Below are 24,170 nucleotides of genomic sequence, written 5' to 3' on the forward strand. Positions count from 1 at the left end.
TTGTAAAAGTTAAATAATAAAATATATAAAATCAAAAGTTTAGTAATAAAATTCATATAATTATATGAAACATGAGTGTGATAAAAAAAATGAAATTAAATCTTAAAAATATTAAATTATAAATGTTCTATTTTTTTCACCTTGATATTTTGTTTGGGACATGTGTTTTTCACCTTGATAATTCGTAGAATAAACAAGACTCGTAATCTAACAAAAATTCTACTGTAAGGTCATTTTCATGACTTGTTCTGGAGTTGTCACATTCATGCAAAATCAAGAAAGGTGTGACCATTTGTATGGATTAAGTTGTTCCCTAGTGCTTTGTTGGCCTCCATTTTTGACAGAGAGGACTCAAAGCAAAAAACATTAAAATAAAACCTACGTTCACACCACATATCACATCCGGTGTGTGGAAAGTTGCTGTCCCTTCAATGAATTATTTTATTAGAGTTGAAGGGAGAGCCACAAATAATATATAGAAGAGGTAGTAGACTTTCAAAAGTGTATTGATTTATGCCCACTAGCTTTTTGAAAAAAATATACTAGCTAGAGATAAACCCGTGCCATGCAGAATTTTTTTCTCAATAATAATATTTTTTTAAAAAAAATTACCAAAAAAACATCTATTACACATTATTTATCCAAGTAGATTTATTTACTGTTCACACTCATAATTTGGTTCCTGAGAACCGAATTCTGAGCAGTGTTATTTTATTTTTATTTTTTTTGCGTTTTAGTTTTTGAGGAAGAGGAAAACTGGATTCAGAACGGCCGTTTTGCAATCAGAACGGCCCGTTCCAGATAAAAAAATATACACATGACGAATGGATCAGAACGAGCCGTTCCAAGCAAAACGGACCTTTTTCCAAGTAGAACAGGCCATTTTCTAAGGAGAACGGCCCGTTCCAGTTGCATAATTGACATATTCCTGAGCCCAAAACGAATAAAAAAGAAAAAAAAAATTTAAATACTACTCAAAACTCGGTTCCCCGGGAACCGAATTCTGAGCACAAAAAAAAAAATACGCTGCTCAGAATTCAGTTTCCCTAGAACCAAATTCTGAGTGTGAACAATAAACAGGTCTATTTGAGGAAATAATGTGTAATAAATTTTTTTGATAATTTTTTTTAAAAAAATATTATTTGAGAAAAAAATTTGTGCCATGCGTGGGGGAAAAAGTTATAAATTATAAATTATTTTATTTTATTAATTTAATTTTAATTATAATTTTTTTAATTATGTAACATAAATTTATTATAATTAGAGGTGAAAGATTTAGGATAATACATATGAAATTCTAAATTTAAAATCTAGTGCAAATTTTTTAGACAAAAGAAAATTTTATTGTTACAAACCTTATTATATTTATCTTTATATAATATTTATAGTAATAGTATATCATTTAATCTCTTTATCACATAAACATATATCTTATTTGAAATGAATCTTGTTTCGAAAACGGTTTCACACGACTTATTTTATACAATAGAAAATATATGAATATTTATTAAAAATTTATATATTTTGGTTGTAAAGTTTGTTTATACATATTTTTTTATTAAATATTTGAATACATAAATGAACAAAAAGTTCATAATGTGTGATCAAATTATATTTTCAATTATTCTAACCTAACATTCTTTGTTTTAGTATGTATAGTTAAAAAAAAAAAAAAAAAAAAACCTGATCTTTTAGCATCTTGTTCTTCATTAATGTTAGAATAAATAAATTAAAATGTAAACCAAAATATTTAATACTTGTTTAATTTGTATTGTCTTTATAGTGGCTAAAATTAATTTTGTATAAACAAAATCCCATGTTAATTAGATTAAAGTTTTTTTTATGAAATAAATTCATCTTGGAAAAAAATTGCAATTAAACGCAACTAAAAAGAATATGATTCATGAGAGATTGTAAAAATTCCTTGGAATAAGTTTTTACATGTGGATCTATTAATAACTCATTTTAAGAATGATGTAAAAATTTAATAAAAAATAACACACACATATATATATATATATATATATATATATATATATAACTTAACAATGTAAATGTAAATAAGTATGTATTTAATATTATAATTATAATTGTGTTGGATATTGAATATATATTATTTGTAATACAAACATAAATGAAATAACATTAGTTGTCATTCTTGTATTTTTGTTTTGTTTTGTTACTTTCCCAACTAAAATGAATAAACCAAATATGCAATAAACTTGTCTATGAAATATACATCATTTGATGAAAGTTAAATGAAAATTTAAAATTGATCATTTCAAAAAGAATATAAAAATTATAAACACAACAACATTATGGTATCATTTATTTTTTAGCTTAAGAACAAATTAACTAGTTGTATCAATAATAGTAAGACTTGGATAATGTGCATACTCACCTCTCGTTATAATTGATTTAGGAGAAATTGTTGTCTTGATTTTTTTTTTAAATTACTTATTTTAAAGCTTTATAATATCTACAAACTATAGTAGCAAATTAAATATCAAAATCACACGACTTTCATATTCTTCTAAATTAATCTGCCTTTTCCAAATTCAAATGCTTTATAATCAAACATATATAATAATCAAAAGTATACAATAACAAAAATGAAAATTTAAAACCAATATTATAAAAGCCTACTTCTCACATGTCAAATTTCAACAATAGAAAAATAATCAATGTCAAAGTCTTTACTAATTTTTCATTCTTTATACGTAAATTTCATGCACATAAAAACAAAATATTTGAAATTCAATTTTACATGGAAGGTGATATGATTTTGTAATTTTAATTCTTCTTCTCACATAAAACAAGTTATCAAATCCCAAATTAGAATTGAAAAAATTGATAATAATGAAAAAAAGGAATAAAAAATAGTATCTTTAATTTTTAATAAAGATTGCAGTGTAGGAGGAAAAGATGTAGTATATAAGATAGAGAAGGGATATAATACAAGATAGATTGTAGAGATATTTGATGGGGAAAACAATATTGACATGAAAAAATGAGTTATGAAATTCCAAATTATGTGTAAAAAAATTCAAAAAAAAATAGTAACCTTGAGTTCTAATTATGATTGCAGTAATATGAAAATTAGACAATAAAAGGGTGATAACTGAGTTAAATAGAATATATATGAGAGATATAACTAAATAAAAGATAAAGAAAAATTATAATAAAAGATAAAAATGTAGAGACCAAGAAAAAGTAATACCTTTTAATTTTGATGATGTTTGGAGTGATATGCAAATTATAATTATATAATTATATAAAGGGTAAAGAAAAGTTATAATAAAAGATAGAAATGTAGAGAAGTTCACACATAAAAAACTTAGCAAAAAAAATAAAAAAATTCACACAAAAACAAATATATTGATGAGACACATTTAAAATTTGAGAGTATAATAACATATTAATGAAATAGTTTGTGATTCAACTTTTATATTATAACAGTGTTTATATGATCTCAATTAATCATTACATCATCTGATTTTTATTACAAAATTAAAATAATTAATTTATTAAAATTAAAAATGTTAATTATTTTTTAAGATTAGTAATTGTCTTAAATTTTTTTTTTTAAACTACTCCTAAATTAACATACATTAATATATATTTTTACACTTAAAATATTTTCAAAATTTTTACATTTCAAAGTTCTACAAAGGTGATAAGAATGAATTTGTTCAAATTGCTCGGGTTTAAGATGTTTTTTCTTTATGAAATTGCCTTTCGTGTTTATTAAAGAGCATTTTTTATGGCAACTCGGAATTCCAATGCAGCGCACAAAAAAAAGTTAATTTAGCCACTGGAATTAGCGACTGATTTTTTTCCGTCGTCAATAGCGACATAATTAGCGACCGAATCTATTTTGGTTGCAAATTTTATTTAGCAATCGAATTTTTTAGTAACTAATAATCAGTCGCTAAAATAATAATTGTTGGTTAAAATAGCGACCGAACGGTTTTGGTCACTAAAAAATAAAAAAAATATTATTTATAATAATTTTAGCGACCAAATTAATATCGATCACTAAAAAGATAAAAACAATATTACTATTTATAATAATTTTAGCGATCAAATTAAAATCGGTCGCTAAAAAAATAAAAATAATATTATTTATAATAATTTTAGCAACCAAATTAAAATTGGTGGCTAAAAAAATAAAAGAATATTATTATTTATAATAATTTTAGCGACTAAATTAAAATCAGTCACTAAAAAAATAAAAATATTATTCTTTATAATAATTTTAGTGATCAAACTAAAATCGGTCGCTAAAAATAAAATATTATTATTTATAATAATTTTAGCGATCAAATTAAAATCGGCCGCTAAAAAAATAAAAAAATAATATTATTTATAATAATTTTAGTAACCAAATCAAAATCGGTCGCTAAATGTAAATTTTTTAAAAATTTTAAAAATATATTTCTTTTAAATGAAAGCAAATATAAAAATATATAATATTATTTTTATAATGTTAAAAATATTAATGGTAAGAAATAAAAATCATTACCCTCGTAATAAAATTAATTTATTTTTTAAAATAATACAAATTATATAATTTAAAATAGATAATTAATATATCATGATGTATTAAAAAATGAGAAACATAATGCTATAAAATAAAATTAAATAATAATCTTTTTAATTGAATCATTTTTAAAAAAATTAGACTAATTTAAATAATAATTTATCTAGAAAATTTATTTATTTTTCTCTTGAGAAATTTATTTCTCTTTTATCATGCTTAATATTTTATTATATATAAAAATTATTTATCTAATATATTTTGAAATTATTTTCATGAATCTTATTTTATTTCAATTGTTATTTTAAAAGTTAGATTTAACCATTCAATTCAATTGATATAATCGTGTTAGTTTCATTGTTAAAAGCGATTGACTTATACCAAAATTAGTAAGAATTTGTGAAATAATTATAAAATAAAATATTTTTTAGTAATTTAAAAAATTATTATCTTTTGATTTTAATTTACTCAAAGATGTTCATATATAATATTTAACTTATGATATATACACCTCTTTTGTTTAAAAAGGCTAAAATTATTGACAGTAGAACTCGAATCTACACACATACTTACGTGGAGAAAATTTTAAGTCTTCCCCCTTAACTAATTGGGCAAATCACCCGCTTGTTCTTTTTGATCAGTTTTTAATACATCACAATGCGTTTCCTTGCTTTTTTCTCTATCAAATAGAATATGTGACCGTTTTAACCGAGTTTTTTTATTCGCACATTTATTTTAAAGTTTCGTGTTGAAATAAAATCTCAACACAAATTAACATATTTTATATCTAATTAACATTCGGTTTTAAACTTGATATGAAAATATTGTGATTTAACTTGATAAGATTTTAAATTAGTATTTTATTAATGGTTGATAATTAGAAAATAAAACAAGGATAAATACATTTTTTGAATTTTATATCTTAGATTTAAGATGAATAAATATATTAAGTTAATTAATAATTTATTTAAAATGTTAAAATTTAATTTATAAAAATATTATTTTAAAAGAGAATGGTTATAATAACAGCGGTGTAACTTTTACTAAGTATTATATTACTCAATAACTTTATATTAAATGTGAATTTTATAAATTTAACCGTTAGATTGAAAAAAATTTACTATTAGATCATATATACAAAATTTTATATAAATTCAAGATGATTTGATACTTCATTCTTGTAAAATAAAATTGGCGTAATATATACATTTCAAAATATAAAATATGAACATTTTGATTACTTTCAAGTTGTTGTTCAATTTTAACGAAACTTGATATAAAAATATAAAGTGATATAAACTTTTAGTCTAACGGTTAGATTTACAAAATTCACATTTAATATAAAGTTATTGAACAGTGTAATACTTAGTGTAAATTATACCAGTGTTATTATAACCCTTCTCATTTTAAAATATAAAAATTATTATTTAAACTTTTAAATTTATAATAAATAATTTAAATTGTATCATAATATTAATTTTAAATAGAAATAAGTAGATTGTTAATTATAAAAATAAGTATATATATAAATAAAGATTAATTAAATATAATATAATAATTATTATTAGTAATATAATTATTATATATATTATTATATATTATAACGGTCCGGACACACCGAAATGAGAAGGATCTAAAGATAGTATAAGTTGAGATTGTATAGTTGAAGATGACTTAAATAAATTAATTTGTGTTACCTATACTAACAACATGCATCTGCTTTTCGGTAGCTTATCTCATCAAAACTCCACAGTTAAGCGTGCTTGACTTGGAATAATATAGGGATGGGTGACCTTCTGGAAAGTTTCTCAAAAACTGTGTAATTAAGGACAAAACATGCTGAAAAGTGAAGTATTGTGAAATAGAATTCTTGAGAGGCCAAATATGAGTGTTTCGTAGCGACCGAATTTGCGATGTCTATAAAATTTAATAAAATAAAAAATAAATCTTTAGCGACCAATTTAACGACCGATTTATTCGGCCACTAATTTGATCCTCATACAAATCATTGCAATCATTTTGCGACCGAAATTTCCGGTCGTTAAATAGCGACCAAAATTTTCAGTCGCTATATAACTTTGTGACCAAGATTTTTGCGACTACTTAATTTCGGTCGCTAAGGTAAATAGTAACCGATTTTAGTAATTTAGCGACTGATTTTGGTGGCTGCTAAATTCCATTTTTTTTTTGTAGTAGCACATAACGAGACAGGTGATGTCAGTCCAAAAATAACCTTAAAATAAGAAACACTTAACTAGTGGCACTGAATAAACCAAAAGAAATAGTATAAAACAGAACTAAAAGTTGATTTAGAACATGATACATGTCATGAAGGGAACATTGTTAACATACCGAGGAACAAACACTAAAGCAATTTTGTCTCAGAACAAATTAAACAAAAACAGCATAAATAAATGAATAAACCAATTCAAACAACAAAGCACAATGCAGCATCAATTCAAAGAAAAAACACACACAAACTCAACACGTTCTTCAACATCCTAGAACTTGGACTGTAAATTAGGGACAACATGTTTGTCCAGTTGGAAAGCCTTGGCAAGAACGTCACTTGCAATGTCCGGCACTGCCCCGAACACGGCATTAGCAATAGTAACAACCCCTGGGTTTTGGCTGCTGAGAGCTGCAATGGCAATGGCATTGGCAGAACCCAGGTTTCTCTGGTAGTGCACAAGTCCCACGGGGAAGACAAAGACGTCACCCTTTTGCAGCACTTTAGTGACATGACGGTTTCCAGGATTTGATGTCACAAACCCAACTTCAAGGGTGCCTTCAATCACGTTGAGGATTTCGGTGGCACGAGGGTGCGTGTGGGGAGGGTTTGTGCCCAACGCTGCAAAGTCAATGCGTGCAAGTGAAATCCCCAGAGTGTTCAGTCCTGGTAGCTGTGAAACTGTAACTGGAGTCACCTTTGATCCAACTGGGTTTGTTGTGTTTCCCGCTAGGTGAAGTCCTCTGAAGAAGAAATCATTAGCCTCTACTAGTGTGGGGTCTTTGCAAGCCAATCCATTTACTAGCACTGTAACAAATAACCAGTAAGAATTATATATAAACTTAGAATACTTGATTTCAGCCATATATAAAGACCACTAGATCATAAAATGTTTTCAAGTATTTAATGTAGCAGCACAGGACTAAATTCAAAAACTGTTAGAAGAAACAAATCAACGTACTCGCTGGTTATCATGCATGGTAGTATAATTCGTGTGAAGTTCACTAAAAAAAGAACTAGGTAGGTCCATTTATGATTTAGTAATTAAATTGTACTTGAATTTTACGTGTGAAAAATGTGTTAAATTAATGTATTACTAACATTGTATTAAAAAGGTGTAGGATTAGAAATCCAATACGAAAGTGTTTGATGCATATTCTTGTACACTTACCTTGACTTTTGGGGTGTGCCACACAGAAATCCTGAAGTGGAGTGTGATCAACTGCCAAGGCTAGAGTGAACGTGAGAGCCACGAGGCAAAACAAGTGTGCGCTGGCAACCATGTTGATGATTTTACGAGTGTTTAATTATCTCTAGTAGACTAGCGAACAACAGAGGATAATGTGAAGGAACTCGTTGGTAGTTTTATTTTCTGAATTCTGATGCTGTGCAAGAATCGGAGATTGTTTCCATCTTGATATAGGGGAAGCATGCATGATTCTAAGTAGAAGAAAATCATTTTTGCCGCTCAAAAGAGGCTTGAAATTAATAGTCATGTTTGATGGTTTTAATTGTTTGTTAATACGCATCATGCAGCTTAGAAATATATGTACATGCCGGCTGTCATGGTCTTGATATATATATATTTTTATTATGTACATAAAAATATTGAAACTGATATGATATAATGAGAAGCATGGAGATGATTTTTGTACACAGATAGCGCTTGTCTTTACTCTTTAGTTAGGAGAAGGAATTGTTGGGCGTACACGTACGTATAATTTGTGGAAATAATGGACAGCTTGGGATAGGCCTGAAAAGGAAAGGAGAGGCAAAATAAGCGCAGAAGGCCCTTAAAATTCTCGGGACCAATGAGTAATGAAAAAGGAAAAAGATAAAAGGCGGAAGAGGGTGGTTCCATTTTCCCCTCCTTCCCGAGAAAATGAGAGAAATCCTCCACATCCAGGGCGGCCAGTGCGGCAACCAAATCGGCGCCAAGTTCTGGGAGGTGATCTGCGACGAGCATGGCATCGACCACACCGGAAAGTACAGTGGCGACTCCGACCTCCAGCTGGAACGCATCAATGTCTACTACAACGAGGCCAGCGGCGGAAGGTACGTCCCACGCGCCGTCCTCATGGATCTGGAACCCGGCACCATGGATTCGCTCCGATCCGGACCCATCGGCCAGATTTTCCGCCCCGATAACTTCGTCTTCGGGCAGTCCGGCGCCGGAAACAACTGGGCCAAGGGTCACTACACCGAGGGCGCCGAACTCATCGATTCCGTCTTGGATGTTGTCAGGAAGGAGGCCGAGAATTGCGATTGTTTGCAAGGTTTTTTTATCTCAACATATACTCATATCTTGCTTATATATATTATTATATTGGACATGTTACTGTTCAATATGGGACTTTTTACATTATTTCGATGCTGGCTTTCACAGGGTTTCAAGTCTGCCACTCTTTGGGAGGCGGCACTGGCTCCGGCATGGGAACGCTTCTCATCTCCAAGATTCGGGAAGAGTATCCAGATCGTATGATGTTGACATTTTCCGTCTTTCCTTCCCCTAAGGTGTCGGACACGGTTGTGGAGCCCTACAATGCCACGCTTTCTGTGCACCAGCTTGTTGAAAACGCCGACGAATGCATGGTCCTCGACAATGAGGCTCTCTATGATATCTGTTTCCGTACCTTGAAGCTCGCTACACCAACTTGTGAGTTTTCCATTTCTAGTTCAGCTTATGATATCATTTTGGTAGTTGTTCTTGAGTCACTGTTCATGATCATGCTGGTGTAGTTAATCCTCTGTAGATTATTAACTGTTGGTGATTTGTGTAGTGAATAGTAATGTTGTTGACATTTCAATTTGCCATTTATATTGGTAATTTAGGATTATATATCATTAAGCTTAAATATGGTTAAGGTCTTTGCAAATATATATAGCAACTCTTGTTTCAAGTCCCATTAGATTTTTCTTTTGGTTCTAATCCTTTTGCAGCTATCAAAACAAATTATCAGGGTTAATAAAAGTTGCAATATTGCTAGGAAGATTTTTTTAAACTGATATCATTATATTGGTGGGAGGATTATGGTGAGTTTAAGTCTCATTTTTCATATTCCAGACTTAAAATTTTCATTTGTCTTTTTTCTTGTTTGTTGCAGTCGGGGACCTTAACCACCTCATTTCTGCTACCATGAGTGGAGTTACTTGCTGTCTACGTTTCCCTGGACAACTAAACTCTGATCTTCGGAAGCTTGCCGTGAATCTGATCCCATTCCCTCGTCTCCATTTCTTCATGGTGGGATTTGCCCCCTTGACATCAAGAGGATCCCAGCAATACCGCAACTTGACTGTGCCAGAATTGACACAACAGATGTGGGATGCTAAGAACATGATGTGCGCTGCAGATCCACGCCACGGTCGTTATCTGACTGCATCTGCCATGTTCCGTGGTAAGATGAGCACCAAGGAAGTGGACGAACAGATGATAAATGTACAAAACAAGAACTCTTCTTACTTCGTGGAATGGATACCCAACAATGTGAAGTCCAGCGTGTGTGATATCCCACCAAAGGGTCTGAAGATGTCATCCACATTCATCGGAAATTCAACATCAATTCAGGAGATGTTCAGGAGAGTTAGCGAGCAGTTCACTGCCATGTTCAGGCGCAAGGCTTTCTTGCACTGGTACACTGGTGAGGGAATGGATGAAATGGAGTTCACTGAGGCTGAGAGTAACATGAATGATCTGGTGGCAGAGTACCAGCAGTACCAGGATGCTACTGTTGATGAGGATGAGTACGAGGATGATGATGAGGATGTTGGTGCTTGAGGGGTCTTTGAGATGTGAAGGTTGTTTCTAATTGAACCTACGTGGATGGATGAATGGATGATGGCTTTCAGCGATGTTTAATTTCTGAAGCAGTCAAAAAAACATTGACTTGTTCATGTGTTTGTTGTATGAATTGAGTGAGGGTCATTGTTTTTAACCTGGGTTTTGTTGATAATGCTTCTTCTATATAAGTCATCGGATGTTTTACTAGATAGATAATTGTATACATCGACGTTGGCAGTTCTCGTTATTATGTTCTATTCACCCTTTTCTCTGTCGATACGGTGATCATAGTGGTCGCCTATGAAAGTGTGAATTAAACAAAATATCACCCGTTTGCCATTATTATTTTAATTTTCATTTATCATGTCAGTTGTTATCGTCATTGATTAATCTATATAAGGCATGATGATAATGATTAGTTTCTCAAATGGCATCATCATTGTAGCTAATAATGATTAGTTGATCAGTGTTTTGAGAATACACGATTAAATCCAACATGAAGTTCATTTCCAAATGAATTCATGATGCGCATGACACTGATTTTTTATTATTATTAAGTATTATTTGGTGTACAATAGATGGATAATGTAAGTAAATTAATATAAAATTCATTGTGTTATCTTGTTAGTCCTAAACAAGAAGGAAAGCTGTCAAAACATATTCTACACAAGAACAATTTAAGAAATGCAAAAAATGCACAGTACTTAACAGAAAAGTAAAGCCCAAAAACTAATTAAGCAAAAAATACATAAATCTTACAACCTAAAAACAAAAATAAAGAGTAAAAGAATAATACAATTTAAGTAGAGAGAGATAAGATCAAATCTTTATAATTGAGTAACTATTCATCTTTATCAATAATCTTTTGATCTCTTTCACAAGTTTTTCCTTTCTTTACATGAATCTTTCTTATGTACTTATATTCTCTTTCTCCCTTTCATAAGATCTCTAAACAAATATATATAGGAATCTAAGTCTTTAAGATTAAAACTTTACGAGATTGAACAAACTGAACTTATCATAGGAAGATAAATTAAACATATTCAAACAATCAAATTGAAGGAATAGATTGAATTCATCATATTAAATGAATAAATTGGACATATTATACCTATAAAATTGAACACTTAGATCATCCAACAAAAATATGCAAACAATCTAAAGATTTAGAGTCACAAATAATATATCTTATAATTATTTTAATACGACAAAGGTAATGACTATAGTAATAATTATACCAATGTTGACAATAATGATGATAGTAATGGTGATGGTATGGTTGTAATTATGTCTAGAGCTGTCAAAACGGGCCAGTCCGGCCCGTTTGGCCCGGCCTATCTCAACCCATTTTTTAAGTGGGCCAACCTGGCCCAGCTCACCAAATTTATTATGCAAATTTTTTTAGCCCGACCTGGCCTACCACGGGTTGGTGGGCTAAACGGGCCGTCCACCAACCCACCTGATTTTTTTTTAAAAAATTATAATTTAAAATAAATTTTAATATAAAATAATATCTAATCTAAAATAAAAATTATCAAACTAAGTATCATGGATACAACATTAAAATTAAATTAAAAAATGTACAACTTTAAAAAATTAAAATAAAAATTCTTTCGTGAGAGTGATTATTCATCAATATTAAATTTTATTGGAGGTTTGGATAGATAAATTTATACCAATTTCATTTTATTTAACATTGATTTTATCTTTATCTATAAAAAAATGATATCTTATTAAAATAATGCATATATAATAATAAATAGTTAAGTGAGTTGTTAGTGGGTTAAGTTGATGGGTTGGTAAATGGGTCAGGTGGGCCGCCCAGCCCACCACAGGTTCAACCTGGGTGGGTCGGGTCACATTTTTTGACCCATCATAAATTTTTTTCATTTTTTTGGCCCGGCCCAGTCCATTTTCAAGGTGGGTCGGGTTGACCCACGGGCTGGATCTCACTTTGACAGCTCTAATTATGTCAATAATAGTTATAGTGATAATAATGATAACAACAATAATAATAGTAATAAAAAATAAAAAAAAAGTATTTATTAAATAAAAAATAAGTGATTTTTTTTTTATATTTTGAATATTTGAACTTTGAACATATCATAGTTTATTGAGTAATAAGAAATAAGTGATATCTTATGCCCTACCAAGACAAATTTATAATTTGTTATACTCTTATGTGAAAAGGAAGATTCATTCGTATTAACATGAAAGTCCAATTACATTGCATTATCAAAACTCATGTAGTATAATATTTGAAATCCCATTGCTCAACTCAGACAGGTAATGGAAAGTATAAAACTAAAGTACAGTTGGGGTAGAGGAGATTTCCAGTAGAGTAATGAAATGCGTAGAGATCATAAAGATAAAGATCACTAACAAGTTGAGTTTTTATCCTGTCTATAGTCTCATGATTTGTGTTGCACCATAATTTTTTCTTAAATTAAATAAAAATAATTATATTTGTGTTGTCCAGCACAATACCATTTTTTTTAGCAAATTAAACATACCAATGATACCATATATATTAAATATCTCTTAAGTTGAAGATTCATCCAAGGTCTGTTAACGTTATCTGATTTGCATCCAATGGTATTTTGTATATCTCTTGACTGACGTTACTGATATCATAATGCTTCAAATATTTAATGTTACGAGGATCATGTCACGTTAGATTTATCACATGGGAGTGCTCTCATATTAGTGTGGTGATTCAACCACAGACCACGCATGAGCCATATAAAAAGGATTTCTCCTTAATCATGATTCATCTTTACATATACCATTATTTTAGCAAATTTTGATTTTGATTCAAATACAAATGACTAACAAATTCTCAGGATGGATAAGAAAACAGATAAACTCTTCCAAAAAAAAATATATATATATATATATATATATATATATACACTAGACTACATTATATATTATGTATGCGTGGAAAGATTCAGATATTTATATGTTATAATTACGTAGTTTAATGAATCAAAGAATAAAATGAATTAAAAATCCCTATTTTGGGCAAAAAAAACCACCCAATAACTTATTTAATACATAAATAAAATAGTAATAATTAAAAACTCATTAATATATTTTGCATAACTTATTTAATATGAAATTAAAATAATAAAAGAAAATTTTGACACAAATAAGTGTTAATTTCATCAAAAAAAAATTAATGTTATAATTTACTTAATTATTTATTTACTTTCATTTTTATCCTTATTTTATATTTGAAAGACTGATCTACACTATTAATAAAGAAAATTATCTCATTTAGTGTCCATATTTTTTAATGATTTTACCTTTATAATCATCTTTTATAAATTAAATTTTTATTCTTTTTTATATAAATTTTACTCTATAACTGTGTGCATTTTTAATAAGCATTCATTATTATATAATTTTATTATTTATTATTTTTTAAAATAATTCATAAAAATATAAAGTATCTTTTGTACGCTAATTTATAATATTGATAATTTCCTAAATAGTGTGATGACCAAATTACACTTATTTTGAGCAAGAAAAATTCGCATTGGTGTATAAAGATGTATACTTGTTATATTACTCATGTTTATTATAAATATGAATTTTTAAAAAGTTTAAATTATATATTTTTATTTTTTATCTTATTTTTAAATTTTATTTTGATTTTTTATCTTTTAAAATTAATGTTCATTTTGCTTCTTTGACTTTTAAATTTGGTTGATTTGGCCTCCTAAAATATCGATCACTTTAAATTTTGAAACACAATTTTTTGAATCTTTTTTCACTTGTTCAAAACGTGAAATTTATCTTATTAAATTTACCTATATAAAAACTATTGAACTTAATTAATTTTTTAATAGAAAATAATTATGAATTTGACAAAGATTGTAATAAAATAAGTCAAACACGCAATTGAAATATTAAAAAAAATCTAACATCAAATTATTTTATGATTGTTCATGAAATTTATTTTCTTTTACCCAAATCGCACTATGTTTATAGTCCTTTTATAGGTTCAAACATCTTTTTTCTTTTTATAATTAGTGTTATAGTTTTTTTAGGCTCAAATATCAATTGAGTTTCATAATATGTATGTAATGTATGTGAGTAAATATATTGGGACAAATTTCACGTGTTAAATTATTTAAAACAAGATTTAAAATTGGAGTGTTTTTACTCAAATAATACTATTTAAAAAAATTATCTAAATAGCAACTGTGTAAATTTATTTCTCGAACTAGCATTATTTACTGTTCACGTTCAGAACGGACCATTCTGATTTCAGAATGGGTCGTTCCAGTTTAAAAAATAATACATGAAAAATATATCAGAACGGACCGTTCCGGATTCAAAATTAGTACATAAAAAATGGAACTAGGACGGGTCATTTTGAATCCAGAATGGGCCGTTCTGCCCTATAAATAATTTTTTTTCACTTATCAAATATCAAAACTCAGAAACTAACATCAAATAATTAAGTTTATTGAATATTAATATTATAAATATAACTAAATAAATTTATTAAAATTCAATACAATAATAAAGATCAATGGTGGCGAAAATTGATTATGTTCTTCTCTAAATGTCCATCTCTATTTTAATCCTGCTGGACTTTGGTTGACCTGTTGGGAAACTGATTATGTTGGCAGAAATTGATTATGTACTAATTTTGAATCCGGAACAGCCCGTTCTGATCCATTCGTCATGTGTTATTTTTTAAAATTGGAACGACCCATTCTGAAATCAGAACGGCCTGTTCTGAACGTGAACAGTAAATGGTGCTAGTTGGATAAATAAATTTGCACAGTTGCTATTTGGGTAAAAAAATTTAAAATAGTATTATTTGAATAAAAAATTCTCAAAATTGTGTTTTAAAATTAAAAATGATTAGAATTTCAAAAGGATAAACTAGATTCAAAATTAAAAAAAAATAACATTTTAAAATATAAAAGATCAATTTAAATATTAAAAATAAAATAAAATAAAATAAATTTAAAATATAATTTAAGCGATAAAGAATTGCCTCAACAATCATTACTTATAAAGGTAAATATTTAAATTTAAAAATCAAATTCAAACTAGCATTAAATATAAATAGATAATAGTGATATATGATACCTCATCATTAATGCTATCCATTAATATATAATAAAAAGATAATGGAATATTAAAATTAAAATTAATGTAATTTCATCATTTTGGCTTAGTGGAGAGGAGGGGAAAGGATGCATTTAATGAAGGGGAGGGAAGAGATTAGAAATTTTGTTTGGTTTAGATTCATAGAGATGAGTAGGACCAAACTTTAAATATATAAGTCGAATTTGCTTGTCAAAATTAAAGTTTAAACTTGATCTATTATTTATCATAGACTTTTTATTGGCTTGACCTGATCTTTTTAAAGTTTGGTCTAATTTATTAGTCTATTTAAATTATTAATGTTAATTAGATCAATAAACTTAATTTTTAAAATCAAAAAAATTATTTTTAAAACCAACAAACTTAATTTTTAATACATAATAAAAGATAATGGAATATTCAAATTAAAATTAATGTTAGTTCGTCATTTTAGCTTAATGGAGAGAAGGGGAAGGGGTGAATTTAATAAAGGGGATGAGAGTGATTAGAAATTTTATTTAGTTTAGATTCATAGGGATTAGAATAGGACCAAGCTTTAAATATAAAGGTTAGGTTTGTTGGGCAAAATTAAAATCCATGTCTAGTCTATTATCTATCATAAACTTCTTAAACCCTAAATTTTTTTTAAATTTTGGTCTAACCTATTAACTTTATTTATATTATTAATGTTAATTAGATTAATAAACTTAATTTTTAAAAATCAATAAGATTATTTTAAAATATAGTTTATTCAATATTATTAAATTTTAAAAGAAACATACGAAAAAAAATTGAATCATTTTCTATTGAAGGAACAATTCATGTGTAACAAATCGTAAACTTATAAACTTATAATAAAAAAATGTTTAAAAAAATATTTTAATATTGATAATTTATTTTTATTTTATAAATTTATTTGTTTATTTATATTTTAATAATATATATATATATATATATATATTAATTTTTATTATATTATATAAATAAATAGGTTGATCTAACAAGTCTAACAAACTTTTTTATAAGTGTAAGCATGACTTTTTTTTATATAAATAGACTTTTTTAAAAGTCTAAATATAATTTTTTTATTAAACAAGTTAAATCATACTAGACTTTAACGAGATCAGATCATAAAATCCTGTTTAATATATGACATATTCTCATCCCTAATTTAGAAGAGGAGAAATAATTTTTTTCTTATTTAATTTATAAGAAAAAGAGAGAAAATTTTAAAACCAATTTACCTTTACACTCTTATAATTCTAAATTAGAAAATATAAGTATATTATACTAATTTGTTTTTTTAAATCCTTCACCAAATCCTCCTAATATTAGAATACGTAGAGTTAAAATTGTATAATTATGAATTTTATTCTTTTCCTAAAAATTTAACCAAATAAAAAATATTTATAAAAGCTTTTTCACTCTTCTTCCCTGGTTTCGTTCATCTCCAACTAACACATTATATAAATGTTGTTTAGAAAGTGGGAGGGGAATTGTTGTGGATCTAACGGTGGTAAAAATAAAAATAAAAATTGAAACATATGTGTGGAGGAAAAATGTTTTTTTTTTATTTCTTTGAAAATGATGCTTCAGTTTCATTTGTTGGTTTCTCTAAAACTTTTCCAATTACAAATTTCAATTTCAATTTTTCAAGCAACCCAAATTTCAATTTCTACAGAAAATAAAATAACATTAAACTCCTATTCACATGTAATATGTTGTCTCTGTGTGTATTTAAATATGAGTAGAAGAAATTTTGTTTGTAATAAAATGTAACATTTTTAATAAATTAGGTGCTTATTTTATTTCTTTTTATTAAATATTTGTATATTTAAAAATATTTATACATAAAAGGTACTTATGTATTATTTTAACTTGGACTCATAAATGTTAGGATTGAGTTTGAATTCCTTCGATTTATTTACTTTTTAAATTCAAATTATTAGTTAACTACTAAATTAACTTGATTTTTACCCCTATTTTATAATTGAAATTCTTCATCTTCAAATATTACATCTTGAAATTCATAATTATATTTTTTAAAACCGAAAAGGTTAATTTTTAACTATCAAATTACACTTATTCAAGGTGGAAAAAATTACTACAAATCATCATACCTTATATATGTTGAGGTTTTTTCTTTTTTATCTTTTGAAGGAAATATCTAAAGGTGAAAATTTAAACTTGTTATAATTATATCATTTATGTATTTTAGAATTAAAGAATCAAATAAAACAAGTAAAAATGACATATTTTTATTGTGGGCAGTAAAAATCACAACAATAACTGTTATATTATTGATGTAAAGATAAATATTTAAATTTAAAATTTAAATTCAAACTCACTATACATAGAAAGCCTCAGTCTCTAAAATTTCTAACCATTAATACATAATTAAAAGATAATAAAAAAATCCAAATTAAAATTAATGACAGTTCCTTCAAGGTCGACCCTAAAGGGTGTTTAGAGGGAGGCGATTCCCATGAAGTTATGGTCAACAGTGGTCCTTTAATGTGAGGAGAAAATATTTTTTCTTTAGCTTCTTTCAAAGTGATACTTCAATTTCATTGGTGGGCCTTTCTAAAACTTTTCTAATTAATAAATTTAAACTTATCCTAATAAAGCTAATCAAATTTTAATTTCTAAAAAATATTAAACTCATGTTCGCACGTAATATCTTGTTTTCAATTATGAGTTGAAGAAATATTTTTTTTAATAAAATCTATCCTTTTTAATAAATTAGGTGTTTATTTTTTCATTAAATATATGTATATTTTGGGCTGATGCTATTCGTCTTGTGATCTTTAGGCATAGCTTTTTGTTGTTAATATATATATATATATATATATATATATATATATATAAAAGAGACAATCTTATCTATTATTTCACCTTTAACATAAAATAAATACCAAACTTGATTTTCCTCAATTTGTTTTACTAAATTTTATTTTATGATTGAAAATCTATTTTTTCATACTAACATCCTTCATTGTTTAAATAGTTTAATTATTAAATTATCTTTATTTTAGGCAGAAAAAGGTTAATTTTTTAACTATCAAATTATATTTATTCATAATAGAAAAATTAATCCAAACTATCTTAATGAATGTATACAATAAAAATGATAATTTTATATAAAAACGAGAATGATCACTTTTAACTATTATATTAAAATATATTATAATTTTTCATTTAACATATTAATTTTACAATTCGTTTTTATTTATCCTTTCACTATTGTTATTAGTACCACCAGTACTACAATTACTATTATCATCATCGTCGTTGTCACCACTAACAACAATGGTGGTTTGGTGATAATAGTTTTACCCGAACCTGTCCTGACTTTGACGGGGAATACCCGGTTTAACCGGGTACGGGTACGGGTAAAACTCGATATATTAAATCAGATACGGTTACGGGTACAAGTATGTACTTACCCGCCCCGTACCCGTACCCGTATCTGTCCCCATTCTCATTTTTAATTTAATATTCACTTTCAATTTAATTATATTAAAAAAATTTAATATTTTTTATGTGTGATTATTTATTATAATATAAGATATAGAAATAACCTAATTATAATTATAATATAATAAAAAAAATAATTTAAAAATATTATTTTTTTTACAAAAAATAAAAAATAAAAAATTTGACGGGTACGGGTATGGGTACGGGTATACCCAATACCCGACGGGGACGGGGATGAGGCTGAAAATCTATACCCGACGGGTATGGAGATAAAGATGGGGATGAGTTTAACTTGCGGGGACGGGGACATGTATCATGAAACCCGTACCCGCCCGCCCCGTTGCCATCCCTAGATAGAGGATGATGATATGTGATAATTTTATTTGTAATATTTTAATTTAAGTCATTGATATATATAATGTAATATCATATTATTCAATGATTAGATAGATCGATTAAATTTACATTATACAAAAAAGTTATTGTAAACATAATTTTTAAACCTTAAGTTTTTAAACTTACACCCAATGACAATGAATCGTGACTCAAATTACTTGTGTTTAACTTTTACAACTATTACACCATTCAATAACTATATAAAAAATTAATTTTGTTGATTCAACGGTTGAAATACAACATTATATTACTTTGAATATATATGTCAAATTTTGTTAATAAGATAAAAACTTATATTTTTATAATTACATTATTTATGTATTTTTAAATTAAAAAATCAAATAAAATAAAAAATAAAATCACATATATTTCTATTTTAAGGAGCAAAAATTATCCCCGCTAACTATTTGTTTATACATGTAAAGATAAATATTTAAATTTAAAAATCAAAGTCAAACTAACACTAAATATAGGTAGAACGCAATAATATCTAAAAATTCATTAATACATAATTAAAATATAATAGAACATTCAAATTAAAATGTCATTTTCTTTAAGCCGACTATAATATCATTATTTTTTTAAAAATTTCTTGGAGACTACTTCAATTTCATTTGTCGACCTTTCTAGTCAACTAAATTTTAATTTCTATAAAAAAAATCAACATTTTATTCACATGTAATATTCTCTCTCTTAGGAGGAGAATATGTCAGGCCAAACCAGGTCAGACTTTGAATATATAGGTTGAACCTGTTGTACAAAATTAAAGTCTAAACTTGACATATTATGTATCATAAAATTTTTTTATAAGCCTAGCCTGACCTTTTTAAAATTCTGGTTTGACCTAGCCTATTTAAATTATTAATATTAATTAGACTAATAAACTTAATTTTTAAAAATTAACAAGATTATTTTTAAAATATAGTTTATTCAATAATATCAAAATTTAAATTTTAAAAGAAATATAGGAGAAAAATTGAATAATTTTCTATTAAAGGGACAATTCATGTGTGGCCATGTATATTGATGCACACTCATGCACAGGTTATAAATTTATAAACTTATAATGAAATTTTTTTTTATAAATATTAATAATTCATTCTATTTGAGGGGTGACCTATTCCCTTCCCTACTCTCTCTCTCTCTCTCTCTCTCTCTCTCTATATATATATATATATATATATATATATGTAATTATGAGTAGAAAAAAATTATTTTTTTATAATAAATTGTAACATTTTCAAAAAATTAGGTGTTCATTTTCTCAATAAATATGTATGTTTTAGATATCCTCTATTAAGAATAGATATCCTTTACCTAGAATAGATGACCTTATGGAACAACTAGTTAGGACTTGTGTGCTTAGTAAGATAAACTTGAGATTAGGTTACCATCAGATTTGGGTGAAGTTTGAGAATATTTCAAAGATTGCTTTTAGGGTCCACTATGAACACTATGAGTATTTAGTTATGCCTTTTGTTGTGACTAATGCACCTGGAGTATTCTTAGATTACATAAATAGGATCTTTCACTCATACCTTAATAGGTTTGTAGTAGTTTTCATAGATGACATCCTCGTATATTCTAAGACTAGGGAAGAACATACCAAGCATCTTAGGATAGTGTTGCAAACCCTTAAGGATAAACAACTACATGTTAAGTTGTTTAAGTGTGAGTTTTGGATGATTAGTGTTAGCTTTTTAGGTCATGTGATTTCTGAGGGAAGAATACTTATAGATCCTTCTAAGGTAGAAGTTGTACTCGAGTGGAAGACACCTAAGTCCATATTTTAGATTAGGAGTTTCCTAGGATTAACTGGTTACTATAGGTGGTTTATGGATAATTTTTTTGTATTAACCTTGCCTTCAACTAAGTTAATTAGGAAGAACCAACCTTTTTTATGGGACTCTAAGTGTGAGTAGAGCTTTTAGGAGCTTAAGAGAAGATTAATTAGTGCATCTGTGTTAGTATTACCTAACCCTAGGGAAACTTTTGTAGTATATTATAATGCCTCTAAAATGGGTTTAGGAGGAGTGTTTATGTAGTGGCCATAAAAGCCTTAAGTACCTTTTTGACATGGAGGAACTTAATATGAGATAGAAGAGATGGTTAAAATTCCTTAAGGACTATGATTTTGAGCTTAGCTATCACCTTAGTAAAGTCAATATAGTGGCTAATGCCTTGAGTAGGAAATCCCTTCAGGTATCTTCTTTGATGGTTAGAAAGCTTAACTTGTTGGAGGAGTTTAGAGACCTTAGCTTGGTTTGTGAGTTGACTCCTAAGAGCATTATTGGATTGGGAATTTTGAGAGTAACAAATAGTTTGATAGATGAATTCAAAGAGGGCTAGAAGGTAAATCCTTTTATGTTAAGTTAGATAGAGAAGTTAAATCAAGGGAAAGATATAGTGAGTTTAGAGTGGATGTTGATGAGGTGTTGAGAATTAAGGATAGGTTGTGTGTAACTTACATTCCTAAGCTAAAGAAGATGATCCTTGAGGAAGGTCATAAGAGTAACCTTAGTGTCCACCTAAGAGCCACTAAGATGTACCAAGACCTTAAAAAGATGTTTTGGTAGCCTAAGACGAAAAGGGAGATAAAAGAGTTTATGTACACCTGTCTAGCTTGTCAGAAATCTAAGGTAAAACACCAGAAATCTTTAGAAAAGTTGCAACCATTAGATGTACCAATGTAGAAATGAGATAACATCTCCATAGACTTTGTGGTTGGGCTATCTAGAACTACAAAGAATCTAGATTCCATCTGGGTTATAGTGGATGGACCAAGTTTAAAGATTTACCAAGTTGTACATAGGGGAAATTGTGAGGTTACATGGAGTTCTGGTTAGCATAGTTTGTGATAGAAACCTTAGATTTACTTCTATATTTTTAGAGAGCTTGCATAATGCTTTGGGTACAAAGCTTAGCTTGAGTTTGGCATATCACCCTCAAATAAATTACCAAATTGATAGAACCATTCAATCTTTAGAGGATTTTTTTGAGAACATGTGTCCTAGAACATGAGGGTAATTATAATAGTTTTCTATCTTTGATAGAGTTCACCTATAACAATATCTACCATTTTAGTATTGGGATGACATCTTATGAAACACTTTATTGTAGGAGATGTAAGACACCCTTATGTTGGGTAGAATCGGGGGAAAGTTTCATGTTAGGGCTTGAGTTAGTTTAGAAAACCACGAAGAAGGTTAGATTAATATAGGATAGGATAATGAAGACAACCAAGAGTAGGCAAAAAAGTTACCATGATAAGAGAAGGAAAGACCTTGAGTAAAAAGAGGGAGATCATGCATTTCTAAAGGTAACTCCTTGGACTAAAGTTGGTCGACCACTTAAGCCCCGCAAACTTACTCCACTTTCATTGGTCCTTACCAAATCCTTAAAAGGGTTGGTAATGTAGCTTATCAAATTGCCTTACCACCATCTCTTCCAAACTTGCATAATGTCTTTCATGTTTCCCAACTCAGAAAATATGTGTATGACCCATCCCACATTGTTAAATCAATTGAAAGATAACCTCACTTGTAAAATTGTTCCTTTGAGGATTGAGGATAAGAGAGTGAAACAACTGAGAGGTGAGAAAATTCCTTTAGTTAAGGTCGTTTAGGGAGGGAATATTGAAGAGAGTGCTAGTTGGGAGCAGGAGAGTCAGATGCGAGAGACATATCCATATTTGTTTGTTTTTGGTAATTTCTGGGACAAAATTCTAAGAAGGGGGGGGGAGAGTTGTAACACCCTATTTTTCTTATTACAAACATTTGCATAATTATTAACTATTATTTTTGTTATAATTAATTGAGTTAGTTTTAATAATTATTTTTATATAGATATGTATATATTATAAAGTTATATAATTAAATGTTTCATTATTTATTTATTTATTTATTAATTGAGGAAATAATTTTTGGTAACTATAGTTAATTGTTTAAAATGATGGGTTAAGGGGGAGTTATGTTTTCTTTTAAAAAGGGAGGTTTTCTAATTAGTTTCTTTTTACGCTCTCTTCTATGTTTTCATGCTTTAGAGCTTAGAGAACCTAAAGAAAAATGAAACTACCTTAAAGTTGCAAGACTGTCATCTAGTGCTTATCAAGGTAAGGGATGTGTGAGAAACCTCACTCTGGGTGTGAGATTGTATATTGGGTAGTGGGGTTGACCTCAATTCTATCTCTGTTGTATGTCTTACGTATAAGGGTTTTTCCCAAAATGTTTTTTTTGTCTTCTCTATAGCTCTTTGATGTTCTAATTCTTATTATATATATGTATATGCCTTTAATTTCTTGTTTTGATTAGTAATTGCATGTTTTGGATTGCCTATGGATTCCCGTAGGAACCCTAAATGGTTATTATGTGAATGGATAGTATAAGTATGTAATTAGTGTGTATAACTTGTGCCTTTTGTAATATAACATGCCCTTCATAACTTGTTTACCGATTGAATGTTCACTTTTGGTGATTCTTGATGAATTTTAGTGATGAGATGAGTTTTAAGGTCCAAAGAGTCAAAGTTCACACTGCCAAATTCTGTCATGGGCGTGACTCAATGCCACAAACGTGATTGGTGAGTCACAACCATGACTCTTTCGAATCTCGACCCTCTTTCGATTTCGTCGAGCTAGTCAC

At 28.0% G+C, this 24,170-nt stretch overlaps 2 protein-coding genes across 2 annotated transcripts; one reads left to right on the forward strand and one right to left on the reverse strand.

Moving 5' to 3' along the window:
* Nucleotides 1-6,433: 6,433 nt before the first annotated feature.
* On the reverse strand, nt 6,434-8,053 carry LOC109813227 (putative germin-like protein 2-1). The gene is made up of 2 exons (XM_020377383.2): nt 7,942-8,053; nt 6,434-7,577 (listed from the first exon to the last, which is right to left on the reverse strand). Exons 1-2 carry the CDS (start codon nt 8,051-8,053, stop codon nt 7,042-7,044), a joined length of 648 nt encoding a protein of 215 aa, XP_020232972.2. The 3' UTR covers nt 6,434-7,041.
* A 559-nt stretch (nt 8,054-8,612) lies between these two features.
* LOC109813219 (tubulin beta-1 chain) lies at nt 8,613-10,917 on the forward strand. The gene is made up of 3 exons (XM_020377372.3): nt 8,613-9,046; nt 9,157-9,426; nt 9,875-10,917. Exons 1-3 carry the CDS (start codon nt 8,653-8,655, stop codon nt 10,543-10,545), a joined length of 1,335 nt encoding a protein of 444 aa, XP_020232961.1. The 5' UTR covers nt 8,613-8,652; the 3' UTR covers nt 10,546-10,917.
* Nucleotides 10,918-24,170: the final 13,253 nt, after the last annotated feature.

The sequence above is a fragment of the Cajanus cajan genome, chromosome 2, assembly GCF_000230855.2.
Source record: "Cajanus cajan strain Asha chromosome 2, NIPB_CcT2T_4, whole genome shotgun sequence".
Lineage (NCBI taxonomy): Eukaryota > Viridiplantae > Streptophyta > Magnoliopsida > Fabales > Fabaceae > Cajanus > Cajanus cajan.